Source organism: Citrus clementina, unplaced genomic scaffold (assembly GCF_000493195.1).
Source record: "Citrus clementina cultivar Clemenules unplaced genomic scaffold, Citrus_clementina_v1.0 scaffold_9, whole genome shotgun sequence".
Lineage (NCBI taxonomy): Eukaryota > Viridiplantae > Streptophyta > Magnoliopsida > Sapindales > Rutaceae > Citrus > Citrus x clementina.
In genome coordinates, this window is record NW_006261964.1 from 28,358,647 (window position 1) to 28,381,925 (window position 23,279).

The window sequence follows — 23,279 nt, forward strand, 5'->3', positions numbered from 1 at the left end:
CTTAGAGGCTATTTAAGTTTCTTTGTATATTTTTTTACAAGAATCTATTCATTTGCGGGGGGAAACCAGGTGCAGGCCACCACAAGGAAAAAAAAAATTCAGGAAAATAAGGGACTAAATAGGAAATTTTATAAATTTGTATGCATATTCTAATTCGCTCCCTGAATTTCCAAGATGTTATATTATAGTCCTCTATATTTTATGCTTTCTTGAAACCAAGATCCTGATTCCATCCTGTTCATAAAAACCACTGTAACATGTGCTTTTATACAGTGTTACATTTGGGTGGTAATATTTCTATCTCACAATTTTTGTGAACTCACTTAAGTTCCAAGAGATAACTACAATAAATTTACATTATTTTAAAAATTCAAATAAACAAGAAGTTTGGAGATTTAATGAAATAAAATTAAATACCTAAACTATTAAATACAAGAGCTTATGTTTCTTGGGAAAATTTAGTTATCCTATATTATAAGGATAAAATAGTCAAATTAAATTTTTCTGAAAGAAACCTTAATGGTGAAAGATACCTAAGTAAAGAAAAATTAAGAAGGATTTAATTGATTAATTATCTAAACTTTTGGTTGATTCATATGCTTTAAAAAATAATGTGAACTTATTCTAATTAATGAGGTGAAAATATCCCCACCCTTCTCATTTTTCACTTGGAAAATAATAACTTATGCATTCTTTTATTTTACATATATCATTAGTTTTATTGCTATGCTTGGCACAGTAAGAGTGTGCTTATGGTGCATTATTCCCATTGTTTTCAAGAATGGTGTTTCACATTAACAAACATTTTGATTGAATGATCAAAACCACTTATTAATTTCTTAACCCATTTTCCTTCCCCCTAAATCCATAATCACTAGAAGACAGAAGAAAATAGGTGGAGAACAGAAAGAGGAGACATGAAGGTCCATTACTACAGGCAGCTAACATGATGGTGGAGTTGTCACAACAGCATGCATATACAAAGATGGGAGCAGAATTAAGTTTTTATTTTTTAAATTCTCTCTCCACGAGCAAATCCCATGATATTGATAGACCCAACAAGGTTGGATCTATTACACAACTGTAGTTAAAGAGTAGGGAGTTGTGTTTGTGTCACATTTAGGACAAACACAGTTTCATCCTCTTTATTTATATATATATATATCCACTAAAAAGATTGCTTACATGCTTTCACTCTTGTCTGAACCATTATTTGTTGGTGGGTCTGGTGGAGGATTTAAATCATTATACAAATGGGGAGCAGAGACTATCCGGATTGATTTTGGTTTTGGATCTTTGAAGAAAAAGATGGATTCCATTGCAATGATTTCAAAAGTATGTTCTCATTGTCATGGAAATGCTATTGATGGTGACGAGACCAGTTGGCGTTGCACTATCATGATTGTAGCTTATAGCTAAACATCATGTATTCCAAATCATCCTACGTTAATTTGGCTTCTACTAATTTTAATACCAAAGATTGAACATTACAACTATAACAGACCAACATGTTGTTGTGGACTTGTGGTTGCTGTCTCATATTCACATGTAATACCATGAATGGTTTTTTTCGTCTCCACACGCTTGCTTGTCATTGCTCTCAAAGATTGATGCCCACCCTCAACGAAACAGTACTAATTGTCTTTCCGTCGAACGATCAGTAGTCGCAAAAATAAAATTTAAACTGATAAGTAAACGCTCAACAATAGAATATAAACGCTTGGATAAAAGGCCTACAACTATTAATATCTTCATAATGCACCTATAAAGCAAAGTGTTTCACGGGCCCCTATCAGGGCCACTCTTTTTTCTGGAGAAGAGAATGTAGTTAGAGAGCGTCACATCCTAAAAAAGAAGAAAAGTATCCAACAGGTAACTGAAATGACTTAGAAGTTTTAAAGAGAAAAATTCCAGTGACCCAACTTGTCATCTCATGTTGAGTGCGTGCTGTGACATTATATCACTGAGATTTCGTGTTGCTAGTTTTGCAAATTAGAGGAAACTAGCTAGGAGTTTATAACAACACTGTTTTTCCCATTATGCATGCATATGGTGGTGGGGAGATGCTAGTCTTAGTTGTACCAATAAAGGCGGTCGGGGCCCTGCCATTGGATGGATTTGATCATGGAGATCTATCTGATCTGATCATCTTAGCTAATTAGTTGAATCAATTTAATCCTCACATCAAGTCTCTTGATGAATGTTTATATCTAATTATGTATATACACCACCAAATTATGTCTTAAGAAAGGGTTGCAGCAATCATGTTTATCAAGATGATCCAACATATGCATCCACAATGTTCAGTATGCGGACAGCTGAAACCTGAAAAGCTAAGCAAGAAAATTCAAAAGTTTACACTTACTACATGCTCTAATTCATTCAAGGTGGAACACTGCAGCATCAAGGAGGATTGCTCCCTCATCTACGTGCGGTTGGTGATGAAGTCAACCAATGTCCGTAATCATTTTATGAACTTAACTTTCAAATGGTTTTTATCTTTATAGATTTGATGCTCTAAAACTGTAGTCAGATAAGCCATGATAGGTTTTCTTTTTACAGTCGGCTTTCTGTTTCTTTTAATGAGAGTTTCCCCTTCTCCATTTTATATAAGCACGCGACAAACAAGGGGAATAGCATCAAATCTATTGCTAATTGACTAAGACATTTTATTTCGACCTATGTACTTCATTTGCATTCCATGGACTTATTTATGGTCCCATGATGCCAAATTTCCTAACCAAACCTTAACAGGAAATATTTATGATAACTCAACTCAAGCATGAAAAGTTGGTATGCCCATCTCTCAGCTCCAACTTAAAATAACACCTGATACATAGAGACTAATAACGGGAGAGCTCTTTATGTGATAACTGTAGGTTTCTCCCTTCCAGTGAAGTCCCTCAACTTTGAAACAGATAATGCCAGATCTGAAACATGATAAATGATAACTAGGAATAAGTTACATAAGTTAACAACAAACTAGTGCAAATAACAATGAACTAACCTATTAACGGTTTCAAGGCTGATTGTGCATCCATTTCATGTTTAGAGACATCTGGCTCAAACTGTTCAATGTAAATTCGAACAGTTGCACCTGCTGAACCAGTTCCCTATAAGAAAAATATGAAATTCATGGTCAAGTCATACTAGTGTATGATCCTTCAATTTCACATGAGGAAAGAAAGGTTGGTCCATACTGATAAACGAAATATTATCCTTGATCCGTCTGTGAAAACAAACCGAACACCTTGCTTTGATGCCACACTTCCGTCAACCTAAACCGTTTGGTACAACACAAATGGAACAGATAAGGAAGAAGCAAAATTCAATAAGAAATTGGTTGAAGAAAATAAAGCACATCCAAGAAAATAGGTACGGTTGTTTAAACTTACTGGATCAGTGTATGCAAAGTCATCTGCAAATTGAAGAACATAATTTCCTACAATATGAAATTTTCAAGTGGTCAAGCATTGACAAAACAGAGTGTAATGTTAAAAAAAAAAAAAAAGTTTTGTAACAAACTTACCATACTTATCGCCTGCTTTGCTCTTAGATACCAAATCTCTAAGATATCCTATCATTTTATTTGCTCCTTCAGATTCACATTCCTGAACATAGATTTAAACATGTTAAAGAGATGCAATGATTCCACGATGAAACAACTTATTCCACTCAGTTTCAAGAAAATCCAAAACTGATACTGGAGCAACAAGTATAATAATTTTGCATTGAATTCAATTGCAAAGCTTACTTCATAGTCGTATCTCGAAAAGAAGTTTCTGCCATATGTTGCCCAATGTGCTTTCACAACATCAGAGACAGATATCAACTTGTCCCCTGGTTTCTTGTCTTTGTTTCGGTGCGCAACAATTGAAAGCCAAGCCAGCACAGCCCTGTCATTTGGTTCATGTGGAATTTTAAAGTTGATGGGAATTTGGAAGGTCTGATATATTAATCTGACATTTCTTGATAGCAAGATCATGTAAATGATGAAAAATTACCATAAAATCAAACACACAGACAAAATTACAACACTATACAAAAGAATGTAAACAAGGGACTACCAAGGCGAGCGACTAGGGTACTTCAAAATTCAGGCCTTAATCTAGCCAAACTTAAGACTATATTACAGAATTTGTATACGCTTAAGCTCACGACAAGAACATGCTTCTGAAAATTTGCTTAAGGCTCCATTTGTTGAGGTGTTTGGTAACCCCAGTAGCTGGGCCACCGCAGCCCAGATGCTGGGCTTTCTTTTGTTTTTGACAAACATAGCTTTTATTCCACAGGCTTAAAAACCCCAGCACTTCACTACCAAATAAATCCCTAGTTTAAAATATTATACTTCTTATCAATAGAAGGAAGAAGACACTAGAATAGAATCTCAAGAAAAAGGTCCTTTTTTTTCATATATATATATATATTAGAAATGTTCCAATCCAGGATCCTAGACTCTGTAAAAAGTCTAGGAAAGTTATTAACCATATATATATATATATATATAATTCATCTATGAATGGTACATCCATGTGATGTTCTACAGTGAAAAGGTCAAACAAACATGGGTAAAGGCATCCCAACAAAGAATTTATGTAGCAACTTGAATTCCATTTCTGCATTGATATATTTTTGCGTTGGGAAAGGTAGGCAGTTTTTCCACCCAGTATTCCCAATGACCACTATGTTAAAAGTAGAAAAATTACCATATGCCATCTTTCTCTCGAATGTGATCAGAACCAGTACCAAAACTTTCTTCCCCACATACTGACAACTTCCCAGCATCCATAAGATTACCAAAAAATTTCCACCCAGTGGGAACCTGCATCCAACAAGGCATTTTGTCTGTTAGGACAGAAGAATCCCTACACACGTAAAATGCCGTTCTGTACATCTTTTTTCCAAAAAAAAAAAAAATAGGCAACAATCCAACAGTTTAAAAGTGTTAACCTCAAAAAAAGGAAGTTTCAATTTTTCAGCAACACGATCAAGAGCACCACTTGTTGGCATGGATCTTGCCAAACCCTGGGAAATGATAAGTCACTGTTTATAAGTCAGAGTAGAAACTTGGAAAGAAAAGGTGCTTTAGCTTCATACCTTAGGGCCACTCTTAAAGTATGGAATGGCTTCTTGCGCATTGGCTGCAATAATTGCAACCGAGTCTGAGGGAGTGACAAAAAAACCCTTACCAAGAATCATATTTCTATCTCCATCTCCTGAATAATAACAACAGAATATGTAGATTGTGACCAGATAGAAGGATATGTTGTGGTTCAACTTTATAAAAAATAATACCAAGAATCTAATGATAGTAATATCTTCACAATGTTAAAGCATTAAAAAGTTTATACATCAGATACGTATGGAATTATTACCATATGGAGAAGAAAACAAGGATCAAATGACAAAAATACAAATTTAATACTTCAAATATATGAGGATTCCAAAAGTGCTCTTATAAGCACAAGCAGACTTGGAACCTTGATGAAAGTTGTAAAAATATCCTAATTTGTAAGTATTAGTGCCAGCAGTGCTCCTTCTACAAGCACAAGCAGACTTAGAACCTAGATGAAAGTTGTGAAAACATCCTAATATATATGTATTAGTGCAATCATGCAATGCTTGGACTTATATCAAAACACAAGAAGTCTTAAAATGGTATTCTATCTTTAGTGATCATTTCACATACCATCACTTGCGGCTCCAAAATCAGGTCCATTCTCACCATACATAATGGCGACCAAATCTCTGGCATATCTGTTTTTCAATAAAAGTGAGTTAAGCCATGAAACATTCACAAGTAACCTCCCATTTTGTCATTAATAACTTTCTTACGTAAGATTAGGATCGGGATGACCGTGCCCAAAATCCTCCAGAGGCACTCCATTTAAGATTGAATCCTACATGACATATCTAACATATGCTATCAGCAACACAAATAGTAATCATGATAATAGTACCATCAAGATGTTTTATGTGCGGAACATACCGGTTTGGCCCCTAGCTTCTCCACAAAGATGGGTTTTGCATATGCACCAGTAACTGCATGCATGGCATCAAATACGAACCTAGAATGTACAATCCAATACAGTGCAATTTAGAACCATGAAATAGCATCTTGACAATCATCCAAGCCATCAATAATAAATTATGCCATGAATGCAAGACTTTTTCGTTACCAAAATAATAAAAACCAAAAGCAGAAATGCAGGAAGACATGAGAAGCAAATCAGAAGCCTATAGAACGTCTGAAACCACATAAAACTGGCTCCATGTGTAATCAAAATGGAAATAAATCTGGCTAAACCACTTCAACAATGAGAATTCAACAATAAATAAGCAAAAAGATAAAAACGCAAATGCAAAAAGCCCAAACAATGAGTTAATTTAATAACAAGGCAGATAAAGTTCAGAATTCTAGTTCTGAAATAAACTAATAATTACATTGCCCAATTCATTAAATGGCAATAGAATAATTCTGCTAACTTAACAATGTAGGAATTCCAATAATTGCCAAGTGCATGTTGGATGGGAGACAGCATATCCCCAGGATTAGCAAGGTGCTAACACAGCCCTAGACATGCATAGGTTAGGTCAAAACAGATCTTGAAGAACCAAGGAGTTACGATAAAGCATTCTGAACAATGAGGAATTGTGCATCATTAACAACAAACCATTCCTGGACCATGTGGAAAATGAATCTCGCCCATAAACAGATAGTAGTTTAAACTCATAATTCAAAAAAAGAAAAAAGAAAAACAACCCTCCAAGTCAGCCTGTCAGTAAATTCCATAGGTGGCCCCAGCTACAGTGGTGTGATCGGACAGGATTGTCGTTGCTGGCTGTGAATTGTATGTGAGCAGGCATTATCAAGTTGAGTTACTATGAGAAATGAAATTCAGGTCCGAATTTTCTTTTTCAACATATTAAGATATACATCAGATAAAGCCATAGGCCAAGGGCAAGAAGACTACATTTGAGATTTCATGGAGTCACATTGCTGGTGGTCCTAGTCAATTCTATCATGCTTCATCTTTGGGAGTAAATAGGAAAAATGTTTGCAATAACCAGAAATGAAACTAAGAAACAGAAGGTAGAAGTCCTGCCTGGTAGAGGATACAATTTATACCTGAAATCAGATCGTGAAAGAAGACTTCTGATAAGTGGAAAGTCAAATACATTCTGCACAAAATTCAACATAATCAGAGCAATGAAGTACATGAATTTTCATCCTAAAATCCCAAATATGCATATGTACTGTTTTCTACCTCCATCAGCTCCAAATAGTCAGAAACTGGGTCTACTACTTCAACACTGAAGTTTCCAAAATTTGTAACTCCAAGAGAAGAAAGATCAACATCAGGAATGTCTGCCATTTTAATTTCAGAGATCTGCACGACACATAAACATCTCAAATCTCAGGCCAAGGTGGCACACGGTCAAGTAAGTTATTGATGATATCCCAGTACAATTCAAAAGTTTTATGAGTAAAGTTTCTAAAAATGATGAAATGAACATCAACTATAATAAGGTAGACAGGGGTAAAGACATCTGGCCCGAGCACCGGAAGAAGAATGAATGAAAAAACACAACCGATTAACTCTTATTGATAAAATCCTGCACAAAAGCAAGGACAAATGTGAAAATAACATTTAATCTCCCCGATGGGCACAACAAGCCGACCTGTACTGCCAGATTGTTCTAATAGATGGCATAAAACTTACTCAAAACAAACCACAAGAACATGTACTTTTGGTCTAATCCCCAAAAACCCTAGTATGAGTCCTATTTTGCTTGATTGTGCTGATAGAGTGAGAAACAAGAAAAATTAGAGTTTAAAGATCAAATTATTACTAACAAGCTCTTGCAGTCATGACTCAGTCAAGCATGCAACTGAGAAACGACAAGGACATCTCATCTACTCAGTTATGGACTTTGAACATCCAAAAAGTTCAGCTCACTATTTTTACCATCGTGGAGGAAATGGAACAAACCTAAAATGCACTTTCGAGGTATAGAACGGTACTTAAGGCACACAAAAAGATACAAGCACAACATAAAAATAAGCATGACAAGTAGACCCTCCACCCCAACAAATGTTTTTCAAAAGATTTATCAGGAGTGGGGAGTATACTACTCACTGCTGCAATCAATCTTCACTAATTTTTTTTTTTTAAATGAGTTCTACTTTGGGATGCAAAAACAGACTCATTTAAGCATATTTCACATTTTAAACATATAATCTAATGGTAACAGCAATGAATAAATTCTTAACAAGCGAGTGGAGAGCTGATATAAACAAGTAAATCAAGAACTTAAACTGAAAAACCCATTTTTTACTTTTCAGATGAGACGGGGCAATATTAAAGAAAAATGAACAGGAAGGATAGCAGAACATGTACAGAATAATTACTTACAGAAAGTGTGTTTCCATAGATCTTGTCAGTTATGGATTCAGGAGCAGGTTGGCCGCTGCTGTAGTTAAACTGAAAATAAGAACAGGGCCTTTGAAACCAGTAAACATCACATAACAAGTTATATGGCATAATCAATGCATGAACAAAGCTTTCAATATATGAGTGATCACAATTTCAACATTTCCACATTGTTATGGCATGTTTTACTCAACAAGGTTTAGCAATGGAATCATCATAAAGTTTAAACCACGAAATGTTAGGATTTAAAATTAACAATAAAAGACGTGTGCCAGAGCATAACACAAGCATCACCTTGATACCCCAATCATATTCAGGCCCACCAGGATTATGGCTCGCGCTCATTATAAATCCACCATTGGCCTGAGTAAAATACAGTTCAACTAATCAATAAAGGGCCAAGAAAAACAAAATGACATGCTAAAAATACTTTTGAAGAAAGATAAAGAGAAGTAAACAATTGCCTTTTGCTTCCTAATGACAGCAGAAACAGCTGGAGTTGACATAATCCCATCCCTGCAATGGCAGAACTCAATTTAGGTTTCAGAACAGAAACCCAGACAAGAAATTTGTAGCAGAAAAATTGGCTTCCCAATTATAGAATATCTTCAAACCATCAAGCACCAAACTTTTCCGTAAAAGTCAGAAATCAAAAGTTATGATAGGAGTTATTATCTGGACTGTCTCTTCGTTCAATTTACACAATGTACGAATGACCAACCAAATAATCAATTAAAAATGAATGGTACTTTTGGAATAGCAAACATGCATTCAGTTCAGGAGAAAAGAAGTCTCATCAACTTCTTCAGCACACCTCAGCTAAAACAGAAATTAAAGGAATACCAACCAACCCAGCTCTTCCATTTTGCACACTAAGTGCCAATTATTAACTGAAAGATTTGAAACAAATTGCATATATTTCTTACATGTATAATTTTGAGATGAAAATATGCAAGCAAAATAATTCCATGTTTCGCAGAGCAGAATCAAATAAGGGGTGGAGGTTAATTTGAGTTAAATAGCACAAAAGCAAACCCTTAACTGCCGCATAAAATTAACTGAGTTGCACAATAGGGCTAAAAGGTATTGCCCTTAAGTAGCATTTCCATTGTCTCCTTGTTCTTGCTTTGAAAAATATTCATATGGCTCAATAATAGAAACCAATTGAATTACTTACCTGCCAACCATAATTTTTCCAACACCATTCCCAGCAGCAATTTTGATAATTATCTGCATTTCAAAAGAAATGAGCTTGCATTTTCCAATTCTCATGTGAACCAACACAGCAGAGACATAAATTAAGACCATGACTTTTGTCAATCACTACAAAATCTCACCTGCGCAGCTTCTTTGTTGAAGTAACGGCCATCGCCTCCCAACACCAAATGCCCATTCTTGTAGTCCTCTGGTGGCAATGAATTAAACAATGCCTACACATGACAAAGACTAATCAATGTAAACCGCAATTAACTAACACTAAAAATGCCATTAAAGCGAAAACCTCATACCTGGATCCAATTTGCAAGGTAATTTTCTTGCTTAAAAACTTTAACCTACAACAGAAGAATCAAACAAAATGAACGAACCACCCTCTGAACTCCATTTGATATCCATTACAATGACCAAAAAACTGGTAAGCATATAACCAACAAAACTATCCACTCAGCTTACACTTCTTCAACTATATCGTCTGCTTCAATCAAATACCATTCAATCCAGAAACTCCAGTTAAATCAAACACAAGAAGAAAATAAATAATACCCCGAATTTCATTTCCTCTTCTTCTTCTTTCTCGGCAACCAAGCCATAGATCAATAGAAAAAAAAAAAAGAAGCGAATAAAAAAATAAGTAAATTAAAAAAAAAAAAAAAAACCTTCTTTCTTAGACCACTTGTTCCAGTCTTCTGTCCCTCAATTGGCTTAGTTGGCACTGAATTAACCTGAAACACACATTCAAGAAACAAAACTCTCACAAAACAACTTCAAAACCAAAAAAAAAAAAAAAAATTGATCACTTCTGTAAAATTATATAACCTTGATGCCTTCAGGATCGGCAATGGCAGTGGAAGAAGATGAAGAAGATGCTTTAATAGAGAGTGAATGTGCATGTGAAGTTCTAATAAGAGGAAGCCTTGGAGAACAGGAAAGAAGAGAGAGAGATGAACTTGATGAAGAAAAAATTGCATTTGACAAAAATGGTCTGCTTTTAAAACTAGAACAAAAAGATGGTAATAGCATGTTGTTTGGTTTGAGAGAATAAGAACAGGAAGCCATTGCTTCTGATTCTTGATTGTTAAGTGCTTAATGGGTCTTTTTCTTATAACTTTTAAGCCTCTCGTTGTCAGCGACTGAAGAAGATGAACGCGAACTGTGTGAGGTGAAGTGAAATGAAGATCCGAGATCGAAGTGCCAGCTTCTCCTTGTCAAGACTTTCGAGAAAATCCAACGACTGCCACATGTACTTGCGAGTTGAGATACACTTTATCTTTACTTTTTGTTGTCATCATGCGACTTGTGAACTTTTTCTCTCCTCCCCTTACGTTCTTCTTTTTTCCGTTTTTTTTTTCCGTTCTCTCTCCCCCCCCCCCCCCCCCATCTTTCTTTGAACACTCCATTCAAAATCTAGTATTGTATAATATTAAAGATTTTTTTTTTTTTAAATTCATTTGCATACATAAAAATGGAAAATAATAAATATAATAAAGAACTTTGAATCTGTTATGATTTTATCAAATTCATTCACACCAAAATAGTCTCAAACGAATTATGATCTTATTTCCTTTAAATTTATGATATGGTATAATCTTTGAGAGATCCATCGCTAGTCATTAGATCTCTACATTCGTTCTTATAAAATTAGGTCTGACCATAATATTTCAAAGTTAATGCATGTCATGAGTATTTTCAAATAATCAAAAAGTCTGATGTTCAAACTATAGAATATAATACCACATAAAATCGTAGTCAAAACTATAAGGATATGTTTGGCGTGTGGTATTGCATAACATTAGTGTGCAGTCCCAACGTTAGATTAAACCAATCTCATGTTTGGCAATTGATTGAAACGTGTTGAGTTTGCTCTTGGGGGGTGTGCCAACGACGACATTAGTTTTTTTTAATAGTAATAATAAAAAATAAAGATAACTTTATAATATAATAGTATATAATATTAATTATTATTTTCTTTTATTTTTACATTATAATTATTAATATAATTTAATAATTTATTATCCAATAATATTCTATTATATTTTAATTTTATTATATTAAAAATATAACCAAAAAGTATTATTTAATTATATAATAATAATAATAAATATATAAAATTGACTAATATTTAATAAATTAATATAACTAATAAGAAATACTTAATAATATTTAAAAATAAAAATATAACATAATATTACATTGTTTAATTATATTATAGTAATTATTACATAAAAATTTATTACTATTTAAAAATTTAATATAACTGATAATAAATGCTTAAATAATAATTTAATATAACTAATAATAAATGTTTAAATATGAATAAATTTGAATAATATTAATTTGAAATTAATAATATGAAGAAATTATATTTTTTAACATTTATATTAAAAAAAGTTAGATTCCTAAAATTTAAGACTTTTATATTTCGTATTTTTCTAAGTACTAATAAATATTATTTTCTAAATAATATTTATTTAAATTAATCACAAAAAATCAATACAGTACAATATAACATTAAACATAGTATAATTAAAAATTAATTCATTACAGTATAACACCAAACCTTATATAGCATTATTATTGTATAGTGCTAATGCAATAAAATATAATACAATAGATCTATATTAAAATAATATAATACAATCTAAAATAATATAGTTTCTCAAATGCTATCTATTAGCACAAATACTTAAAATGCACACTTCTATTTCGGCTAGGCCGAACTGGAGCACATCGTCCAAGTCCTGCCTATTTACCTTCGCGGCAATTGTGGATTTATGGTATCAATTATATTTGTTTGTACATGGGTACATCTAACGTCCCCCTTCTCGTTGTCTATTTGGGCTTGGAACTTTTGTTGCTGGATTCTTGGCTGTGTCCATGACTAATGATTGTTGGACCTTTTGGGCTTTCCCATTGGGTTGCATGGATGTCCTAAATTCTTGTTAAGGCCCCTAACCTCACAATTATTTATACAGTAGCGCTGTGGTAGTGGTACCATCTATAGTTTTGACACTTACTTAGAATCCCATTTTACAAATAAATCTCATTAAAAAGTAAAAAAAAAAATTATTAAAAACGTAATTTAATTCCATAAACAACCCTTCCCATTTCTTAATAAGAATTTCTACTTTTATTTCCCGATCAACCCCGTAATCACTCAATTACAGTCAGTCTTGAATATCCTTAATAATCATCTTGCATAAGACATTATATACAAAATTTTTAATGAAAAATTATTTAGTGGGGTTTCATGAGGAAGTGAAATTCTTTATACTTTCTCCTAAACTAGGTGGAAGAGCTTCTCAATGGAATCCATTGTCCTCTTGACTTGACTTGGTGGGGAGTAGTTTTCTCAATGATATCAACTTAATTTCTTAACATTACTATGATGTAAAAAAGTCAATTATTAATAAATATATAATAGTTATTATTAATCGGTGATACATCATTTGGAATGTAAATTTTATATATGTAAACATATAACTGCTCATATTATCATTACAAATTTTACATAAATAAGAGCATCTCCAAAAGATTCTATAAATTTTACTCTTCAAATATTTATTTGTTTACTTATGTGGTAAATAGAAGAGTGAAAAGATATATTATTTTCTAAAAGACTCTTCAAATAGAAATGAATTAATATTATTTTAATCAAATAACTATTTTTTTAAAGGAAAAGTCAATAGTAATTAAAGCACCACACTCTCTCTCTCTTTCTCCAACAAAAAGTAATAAAATACAAATTGAAAAGGGAGAAAGTAACTCTCCAAATTTGAAGAGAGATGATTATTTCTTATTTAAAAAATCTTAATTGGAGTATCTTTTGGAGCCTTAAATGCTGATGTGGCTCTTCAAATAAGTAATAAAACCTTATTTGAAGAGTTTTTTGATGATGCTCTAAGAGTAGTAATTTGTTTGTTTGTCTTGTATAATAAAAAGTGTATATATCCTAAGATACAGGTCAGGAAACACAATGTCACTCGCCCCAAATGCTCTCACATTTGTAGAATAGCTATTTGACTCCCCATATTTCAATATGGGGACTCAATTCCTCTCTCAATTAAAAAATAATTGAGTGGAGATAATCTTCTCTTTTATAAAATGTGAGTAGAATAGTTATCTTTCAAATATTAGTAAGGTTAAAAAATTTGAACAATTTTTTATAAGATTTAAAGTAAATTAGTTCTCGTAGTTGTTTGATTGTAAATAGATATAAATTAATCTGAGTAATTATCTGATTATAAATATATGTAAACTATTGCTTCATAAGATTTAATGTAAATTACTTAAATAGTTTTCGGATTGTAAATATATATAAACTAATAATTCATAAGATTTAATGTAAATCAACCCTAATAGTTATCTTATTATAAATATATATAAACTAATTACAATAGTTATCTGATTATAAATATTAAAAATACCAAATTCAATAATTATTTCATTATATAGTTGCCTGATATAATACAAAGTGATTTTCGAATGTGATACCAATTGTCTATTGTAATAAGTGAGAAAAAGAAAACGTCAGAAAACACGTCAATAAAGGGTAGAACGAGACAGGCATGTAAGTGTGGAAAAAAAATAAATTAAAATGATTAAAATCACGTGTGCTCGAGCTCAAATGAACCTGCAAGAGCATCATCACTTTATTGGTAGGAAATGACAAGTCGGTCAGGCCTACGGGCCTTTTTTGTTGTAAAATCCTATCAGCAGTCGACACACGTCTAACCTATACTGACATTGTACAGTTGCAGCAAGTTTGAACAGAAAAGCAAACCAAAACGACAAAATTTCCAATAACAAAAAACAAAAATTGAGCTTAGCTTTGATTTATGAACGAAGCCAGCCCCTATTTCCGTAATCGATACGTGTTCGAGCTCTATCAGTCAGAGAAGTAACAAAATAAACCAAAAAGTATTTTAACATTGACTACCAGCTTTTACGATCAGAAATTGAAGCCAGCGACAGTGGGAGTGAAAGTGAAATATCGAGGAGGGAATGACTGTAAATGAATAGTGACTATTTTGTTGAGACGGGAAGTGAAAGGAATTGTGTATTTTGATTAGACAAATACATAATTGGTCATAACCTTTGGCTTCTCTTAATTAAGTAAACGAATTTGATTAGGTGTGCACCGTCGCGCATGTTATTGTGCGCGACGGCATACACTTGATCGGACTTCCATTAGTAAATGTTTTTTTTTTTTTTGAAGTTAAAAGACGTTTTTATAAAAAAAAAATCATGAATAATATCTACTTTGAAGTTAATTTATTACATCTTAAAGATGACTTTTAATTAAGTGTTTTATTTCACTATTTTTTCTTTTTAGAACAAGATGGATTTGAAGCATGGGATATAAATCAGATAATTAATAGAAAGAAAATAATGAATTGTGTGCTATTCTCAAAGTTTGAATTAATTTTTAATATTTATAAAAAAATTGTTCTTACAATTAATATTGCTTCCTATATATATATATATATATATATATATATATATATATATATATATATATATATATATATATGCGCACAATTTCTATTTTATTTATTTAATTTTATGAATTACATATGTGAATTAATACATATATAAGTGCAAGCACCCTCAGTTTGTGTAATGATGACACGCTGTTAATTTATGCGATTTAAAAGAGTTTTTTTCAATGCATTATAAAAATGTATGGCTTATTAGCGTGCCGCATGACCAAAAAATAAAAAAAGGACAATCACACTAGAGAATGACTCTCTCTCTATATTTGTGTGTGTGTGTGTGTAATGCGTCTTTATACATGAGCTCTTCTGATGTTTTAAAAATCTTATGTCATGCATCTATATATTTTATGACTATATATGTTTATAACTTTGTAAGTATATTATCACTACCCATATATTGAAAATGATCGGATATAATTAAGATTTAATTAATTTATATTCTTACATTAATAAGCATCATTCGGGCTATTATTGTAACGTACACAATAAGAGGAGAAAATGATGCGAAAATTAAAGAAAAGAACATCCAACGTGAACCCATTTTGTTACAAGAGCGAATAACCTACTAATATAGAGAGCCTCTTTTTCTTAATTTAATTGGTATCTAGAAAATTCTTACATACTTGCGGTAGTATAAATGAAAAGGTACAAGCACAGTACATTATCTCCACTACCAACATTAATTACCCACCAGCAGAAATAGAAAATAAGGAGATAAATAAATAAATGAAGAAGCAAACAGATAATATTTAGCATCATCATATCTCAATTTCGCTTTGCTTTTACGTTTCCTAGACAAAAATGGGGAGAGGAAAAATGGTACTTGAGAGGATCCAAAACAAGATCAATCGACAAGCTACTTTCGCTAAGAGAAGAGATGGTTTGCTCAAGAAAGCTTATGAGCTTTCTCTGCTTTGTGATGCTGAAGTGGCTCTCATCATCTTCTCTAGCCATGGCATGCTCTTTGAATTTGGCAGCAATTTGTAAGCTTTATCTACACACATTATTAATTGCTAAATCTAAGCTTAGCAAATATAATTTTAAATCTGAGTGTGACATGTTACATTTTTGTGCATTTTATAAAGTATGGGTTAGTTTTATAATGATCTAACATCTAGATGAAAATCGAGAGAGAATTGAAGAGGATGGAATGAGGATGAGGAAATAGCTAGCACTGACTGTGAAATTGTGACATGTTCAATCATGCATGCTTCCCTTCTCTTCTTGATATTTGCTTTGCGCTTCTTGTGTCAAATCTAATAAGACAGGTTCTATTAGATAATATAACTTTTTTTTAAAAAAAATAAAATGTTAGTTTCTAGCTAATTAGAGTTTCTCTTTCTCTTTCTTTTTTTTTTCTTTTTTTTCACAGCATACCTTCCCTATTAATGTCTACAGTATAGTTCTGTAGTTCATGTACATATAGTCTTTTCTCTCCTTTTCTTTTTCTTTTGCCTTTTTATTTTTGTAACTTCTTGTGGAGCAGTTTTTGCCTATTTGGTCTCTTTTTATTTCTTTCTTAATTATATTTTGTAAGTTTTTACCATTTGGGATTTTGATCTATCCTTCCAACACTCAATATCGCTTGCTCTCTTGAAATATCTCAAACACTGCTATTAGAAAATGGAACGGAAACATTCTTTTACAAAACAAAATCTTTGCATATATGCTCTATTCTTTCTTTTCTACCTCATACTCCATCAAGAAGTGATTCCAAGATCATATTGCGTTCTGTGACGATTCTGTACAGATATATAGTTTAAATCCTGGTAACTAGCTAGTAGGTCTTTCTCTTTTGTTTGTTTCGTTCATTTTTACACTGGATGTCTAAATGAGAAATGGTTTAGCATGTAGCTTGGCCAACTTGAAGGTTTCTTTCAGTATTAATGTTGTGATTTAATCTTTCTTTTGGGAACATTGAACTGCATGTATTTTGAACATAAAGAAGATTAGCTACGGTACATTCTTTCACTACACAAGCGGTAAGATTTTGAAGGGATAGCACATAAAACTATTTTTGAAGTTCGATAAAGCGTTATTATTATTATTTTTTGGTCAGTAGTTTGGAACTGAATCTCAACTGAAATGAAATAAAATGCTAGTTGCATTTGTGATTGTCCAATTTCAGTATTCATTTGTAAAGAAAAACCTTATTGATTTGTTAGCTAATCAAACATGCCGATCAGATCTACCATAATTTGTTCAATTAGATGAAATTAAACAGGCAGCTTCCTTAATCCTTATACATTGAGAGGTTAATTCTGACGTCTGTTTTTAACCTGCATGATGATATGTAATGGAACAGCAACATTATACTTTTTTTTTTCAAGGAAAACTTCTTTACTTGCTGTTTTTTCAGACTCTATTCTTTTCTCAAAAACTGATTTTGGCAATGAGTATAATATTATTAGGGCTGCCTCTTGGCCTGATCTTTGATGAAAGAGGATCTTATTATTTCTAGCTCCCATGAGCAGTTAAATATCTTGTGCCATAATGCATTTATGATAATTAAGATAACTTTCTTTTACAATGTTATCTATCAACTACTGGTCAGATACTTATAAATTGTTTTAAAAAAAGAAAAGAAATTTATTCTGATGTGTTGTGTTTTAAAAATATGATAACACCTACAAACTGCTCAGCAGAAATAAATATGATAACACCTATAAATTTCCCCCAATAAATATGATAACACCTATAAATTTCCCCCACTGCATTTGTAAAGCCTTCTTTCACCTTGTTCTCTATTTGAATGTTTTGTAGTCACAACTTAGTTTGAATTTGGGAATTAAGAACTGAAGAGGTTGTGACAAAATCCAATGTACTTATTCTCTATCTATATATTTATTTATCTAAAATATGTTAATTATGATAAATGGTATAAGAAATACCCGTTGAACTTTAATTATTCTCTTTTATCTTACCAGCGGTATGGCGAAAATCCTTGAACGATACAGGCAATACTGCTACACCTCTCAAGAACCCATCGACATAAATCAACTGGAACCAGAGGTTTGTCAGTATGAATCGATACTTACACAACCTATATATGTTAATAAAATTGCTATTTTGCAGTTTTCTTTCCTTTAATTATGCATTTATGCCGTTACGACTGAGCAAATAAATTACATGACATTTCATGTGTATGAAATTTGAAGGGTTTACATTTGTTTCTTTGAAATTGAGGATTAACCATTTTTCTTATTAAAAAAAAAAATTAGTAGGGATTCATTATTATGCTGTTTAATATCCATCTCTATACTTCACACTGCGGTATTATCTTCACCATTGAATGCAATTCGACCAAAAAGTTCAATTTTTCTTTTTTTGTGAACTTTTATAAGAGAATGGGTGACGATGTTGAATCTATGCTGTCAAAAGTAAGTGTCTTTTCAAGACTCATGACAAGTCTATATTCGTCGCCGTATCCTGATAATGACACGATTTTTTAGTCATTAAAGCATTTTTGTTATCCATGCAATCTTCTTACATATTCTTTTATCATCAAGTACATGCCATAGCTATCGATAATCCTTCTCATTTCGTTGTTCAAAATTCAGGCATTATTCCGTGAGATCTTAAGGTTAAGAGCTTTACGTGAGTCTCTCGAGCGCTCTCAAAGGTTAAATTAAATCAGAATCTTTGTGAATTATTTGTATTTTCTTCTTAGTTTTTATCATACTTGTCAATTAAAATTAATTTGCCTCAATGAATATTATTGTGGAACCTTACCCATCAGCTTAAGTTTTCGAAAGAAGCTAGGTTCTTTTCTAAAATACAAACCATTGAAACTAATAGAACATATGTTTTTAATTAGGCATTTTCTGGGAGAAGATCTCGGAACACTTGGAGTGAAAGAGCTGCAAAAGCTTGAGAAACAACTTGACAAAACACTCTCACTGTCTAGACAACGAAATGTACACATGTGCATGCACATAAATTTTCCCACAGCCCATGCACTTGTGGCATAATATATATGGTTATATCAGCTATGTTTCATAAAAACTATTTTTAATTAGAAATTATTTTTCAAAAAGAGAAAGAGAGAGAGAGAGATTAAAAATTATGGACGCGTTTGGGATTGAGGTGTTGTAGCTTTTAAGTTACAGCTGCTGTGGAAAAAAAGCTGTAACTACGAAACAAAAGTTAGTAATATATAATAAATGTAAATTTTAAATGATAATTTTGATAAAATTATTAAAGATATAGTAGATTTTCCTTTACACAAGTAAAAAATCATATAATCATAGCTTTCAAGTTACAACAGTTAGTGTTTATCAAACACTTTAGTGTTGTAACTTTTAAGCTACAACTGCTCAACTTCAATCCTAAACGCACCCTATGTCTGAGAATAAAACATTCAATTAAATGCATGCATTCAATTCAAACAATGTTCATCTTCTATACGTCCCAAACATTACCAGATTATCAAATTATTCCTACCATATGCATATTGAATTCGTCGGTTGTAAGCTGATGACAATTTGTTGAATTTTTGCTTATAAATATTGCAGACGGATTTAATGCGACAACACTTGGAAACCCTTCAGAAAAAGGTAAGATAAATTAAATTATGAGAAATTATCATTACATCACTTCTGTTTTGCTATGTATTCATCCAACTACCACAAAATTCTAATATCTCCTCTAAACAAACTTTTCTTTTGGAATTTGTATCAATTAACTACTTTTGCACTAACACCTTTAAATAACTTAAATGAAATGATAATTTTATCCCTAAATAAATTAAAATACAATTTTCTTTTACAAAAATTTTGAAAAATAAAAAAATTATAATTAAAAAATACCCTAAATTTAATAAAAAAATCCCCAAAATTAGAATTTTATTTTTAATAAAAAATTATAATTATAAAAATAATTACAAAATTTTGGGATTTAATAAAAATCCCCTAAATTATTAAAATTTTGGCATTTATTATTATTATTAAGATTTTGGCATTTATTTTTAATAAATAAATTCAGTTTTTTTATTAAAGTTTTACAAAATCTAAATTGAATAAAAATCAATTGTTCTATTTGGGATTTATTTTTTATTAAATTTAGGAGTATTTTTATAATTATAAATTTTTATTTTTCAAAGTTTTTATAAGATAATATGGTCTTTTAAATTATTTAGGAGTAAAATTGTCATTTTTTAAAAATTTTAACGGTGTTAGAGTAAAAGTGGTTAATTGATACAAATTTAAAAAGAAAAGTGGTGTAGAGAACATATTAGAATTTTGTGGTAGTTGAATGAACATAAGATAAAATAGAAGTGGTGCAGTAATAATTTCCCTTAAATTATTGATGTCGTGTTGCTCGCAGCGTGATGTTTTTTACTTTGAGCAAAAACACACACAAATTAATATAAAAGTCGTATTTATATAAGATTACTCGTATGTGAAGTAGTTCATACCGTGGGATTTTGGTACATTAAATTTTGTCCTATAGTCTTAGATTTCGGATCCCGGCCGGATCCTAATACCAAATTAAACACTTGGGCTCTCAATATATGTTCTTGATATTTGCCATACAAACTGACAGGCGCATGATCTTGAAGAAGAAAATAAGCAGCTCAAATTTAAGGTTTGCTCAAATTTTGTCTTAAAATGTTTTATAATATTTTGTGCTCAAATGGCAAATATCTGTTTATTATACACGCACACACACTAAGGTATGTTTTAATCTTCTCTTACACCTACAATTTTTCAGCTGGAGGAAGCAATTCGAGCATCAGGAGCAGATCCTAATATAGCAGTGATCACTAATCACCTCAGGGTGCACCCTGCGCAACAAATGGGGTAATTAAACTTCCTCAAATGAATGTAATAATTAATAATAGCACACCCATCATTTTCAGATGAAAAATCTCTAATTTTCTTTTATGCTCCTACTTTTTCTTTACTAACTCTCATCTCCCATATTTTTGGTTCCTAATTTTCAACTTATATGATATATTAAGTATGGTAACTAAACACTTGGTCTGTAATGATAAACTTAGTGTCTATTTGATATGATTTATCTAATGATCATAAGTATTTATTTAATCTCATTATCTCTTATCAAAATTATTCTTGACATTTGATTGTTTTTTCAGTAAAGTGTTTAGAGATTAAAGAAACTATTTTGCCTTTACTAGCAAAATCTCAAATTTTGAATTTTCAGGATTAGAGGTTGAAAAGTTTTTTTTTAATATTAAAATATTTAAAATTTCTTTTTCTTATTCTGACAGTTTTACTTTATTTTTTTATAGTATACCTTTAAAAAACTTGTTTGTTAAAGTAATTTTATAATTTTTATTAAATTTTTAATTAATAACCAAACAATTAAAATTTTTTGGACAAAGCTTTATTTGTAAAAGTTTCACTAAGAAAAGTTGTACTTAAATAAGTTATATTTGTAAAATTATACCCAAAGAAGCCTTAAAATTGTTTCCTTTTCTCTTTTATTTTTTAAAATAAAAGCGCCTGTTTTTACTTTCTTACTTTCTAGTCCCGAAATGAAGGCGCTTTCGAGTGTTCACTAACTAATGATTTATTATTATTATTATTATTATGGTGAAGTTTAAGTATCTTATTCACTTGTGAAACAATCAGAACTAAGATGAAGTGATTTATTTGCCTTTCAGGTATAATGCCCATGATAGAGCAAATATTGGAGCAGCAAGTGACTTCGTTAGCGGAGCCATTAGTCCTGCTCAGGGATGGCTTTGAATTGAAGTTAATTAATCTTATGTCCTAATTGTGTGATTGAATTTGAATTGAAGTTAATTAATCTTATCTAATATTCGATAAATGTTAATATTTGGTGAAATCATATTGTTCTCGTTTCGTCAATAAATCTGTAAGATATTGCTATATGTTGCCTGTAATTAATATCCAGAAGCTGTGATGACAAATCTAAAATAAAAGTCATCAGGGATATATAGTCAACTCATGGCACGGATACCAATGGATTTTGGCTCAGTTGTAGAACCCTTACCCTTACAATGTTGAAAATGAGAATTCGAGCTTTTATAAAAATATTATGTGGGTTAGTTTCAATCCTCCTTCAATTATTAAATAATTGAGTAGAGACAGTTTCTCCCTCACGAAATGTGAGTGGAGTTAACACCTCTTAAATATTAGAGGGGGTTTAAATAGTTCGGGCAGCACTTCAGAGGAGTACATACCAAAAGAACATACCAAGAGAATGTCCCAATTGTATAATCTATTTGTAAATATTAATTTTAATATCTGATGTAATATCAATAACAGTCCTATATAACAGCATTAAAAAAAAAATCATGGCGACAGATTTAATAAATCTTCACATTTATTTTGTCATTTACTCATGGAAAAAAAATCAAATTATATACCAAAAGATATAAATACTAGCCCCAACGTCACTTTATAGAGGGTCCTTTGCATTTTCTAAGTATTTCCTTTAAAAAGATAGAAAAGTGTATAAAGTACAAATTAATTTTTAAATTTCTTAACTTTTCATATTTGAATTTGATTAGCTGGCTAACATAAGAAAGCTGATTGAAAATCATTGGCCATTAAGAATTTGAAAGCCGCTGAGCCAAACACTCAGTGTAGAGTACGATCCATTGATCATATATGAGTTGGTTAATCACGATTTTTTTTTTTTGGTTATTGTAAGATGTTTATTTTATAAATAAGAAATTTTTAGTTTTTATCATACTTCCCAAATATTGGCTAATATATCTTAAGTTAAAACACAAATTTGTAAATTTAAAGAAAACATTGCTAAAAAAAATTATCTATTTGTGTTGGGAGGTATGTATATATATAATTATTTTCTAGTTGGAGTACCCTCATTTTTTTTTCTTGCAAATACGCTATTAAATCTTGTAGTTTAGTAGAGTTAATGCAAACACACTATTAAACCGCACGCTTTTATAGCACACTGAAAAAAAACTCTATTAAACTTTACGGCTTATCAGCATGTTTACATTAAAAAAAAATAAGAATGTCCGATTCTTAATTTTCTTACAAATATGGATCAAAATCAATATGAAAAATACAAATCGGAACAACATCCGTGTGTTATGTTTTCATCGAAGTCCAAAATATTTTCTCAATTAAAATTCAATCCCAAGATATTGAGTGAGTTAAGAGTGCGTTTG

At 31.4% G+C, this 23,279-nt stretch overlaps 2 protein-coding genes across 2 annotated transcripts; one reads left to right on the forward strand and one right to left on the reverse strand.

Annotated features, from left to right (window-relative positions):
• Positions 1 to 2,354: 2,354 nt before the first annotated feature.
• On the reverse strand, positions 2,355 to 10,981 carry LOC18033373 (phosphoglucomutase, chloroplastic). Its single transcript, XM_006421746.2, has 22 exons — positions 10,470 to 10,981; positions 10,310 to 10,375; positions 9,944 to 9,988; positions 9,773 to 9,865; positions 9,613 to 9,665; positions 8,900 to 8,951; positions 8,730 to 8,798; positions 8,418 to 8,486; positions 7,269 to 7,391; positions 7,130 to 7,182; positions 5,990 to 6,068; positions 5,836 to 5,900; positions 5,690 to 5,757; positions 5,098 to 5,216; positions 4,951 to 5,025; positions 4,707 to 4,822; positions 3,755 to 3,896; positions 3,530 to 3,611; positions 3,396 to 3,442; positions 3,201 to 3,278; positions 3,008 to 3,113; positions 2,355 to 2,930 (listed from the first exon to the last, which is right to left on the reverse strand). The coding sequence occupies exons 1-22, from the start codon at positions 10,707 to 10,709 to the stop codon at positions 2,863 to 2,865; spliced, it is 1,908 nt and encodes a 635-aa protein (XP_006421809.1). The 5' UTR covers positions 10,710 to 10,981; the 3' UTR covers positions 2,355 to 2,862.
• A 4,963-nt stretch (positions 10,982 to 15,944) lies between these two features.
• On the forward strand, positions 15,945 to 20,821 carry LOC112100155 (MADS-box transcription factor 6-like). Its single transcript, XM_024188610.1, has 6 exons — positions 15,945 to 16,131; positions 18,076 to 18,160; positions 18,709 to 18,770; positions 18,966 to 19,065; positions 19,663 to 19,704; positions 20,693 to 20,821. The coding sequence occupies exons 1-6, from the start codon at positions 15,950 to 15,952 to the stop codon at positions 20,819 to 20,821; spliced, it is 600 nt and encodes a 199-aa protein (XP_024044378.1). The 5' UTR covers positions 15,945 to 15,949.
• The last annotated feature ends 2,458 nt before the right edge of the window (positions 20,822 to 23,279 follow it).

Coding starts and splice junctions, on each gene's coding strand:
- LOC112100155 (XM_024188610.1), top strand. CDS start 15,950: ATGGGGAGAGGAAAAATGGTACTTGAGAGGATCCAAAACAAGATCAAT. Junction 18,771..18,965: donor TCTCTCGAGCGCTCTCAAAG/GTTAAATTAAAT, acceptor GTTTTTAATTAG/GCATTTTCTGGGAGAAGATC. Junction 19,705..20,692: donor TGGAAACCCTTCAGAAAAAG/GTAAGATAAATT, acceptor ACAAACTGACAG/GCGCATGATCTTGAAGAAGA.
- LOC18033373 (XM_006421746.2), bottom strand. CDS start 10,709: ATGGCTTCCTGTTCTTATTCTCTCAAACCAAACAACATGCTATTACCA. Junction 7,392..8,417: donor TCTATGGAAACACACTTTCT/GTAAGTAATTAT, acceptor TGTGTCGTGCAG/ATCTCTGAAATTAAAATGGC. Junction 4,823..4,950: donor TGAAACTTCCTTTTTTTGAG/GTTAACACTTTT, acceptor TGTTGGATGCAG/GTTCCCACTGGGTGGAAATT.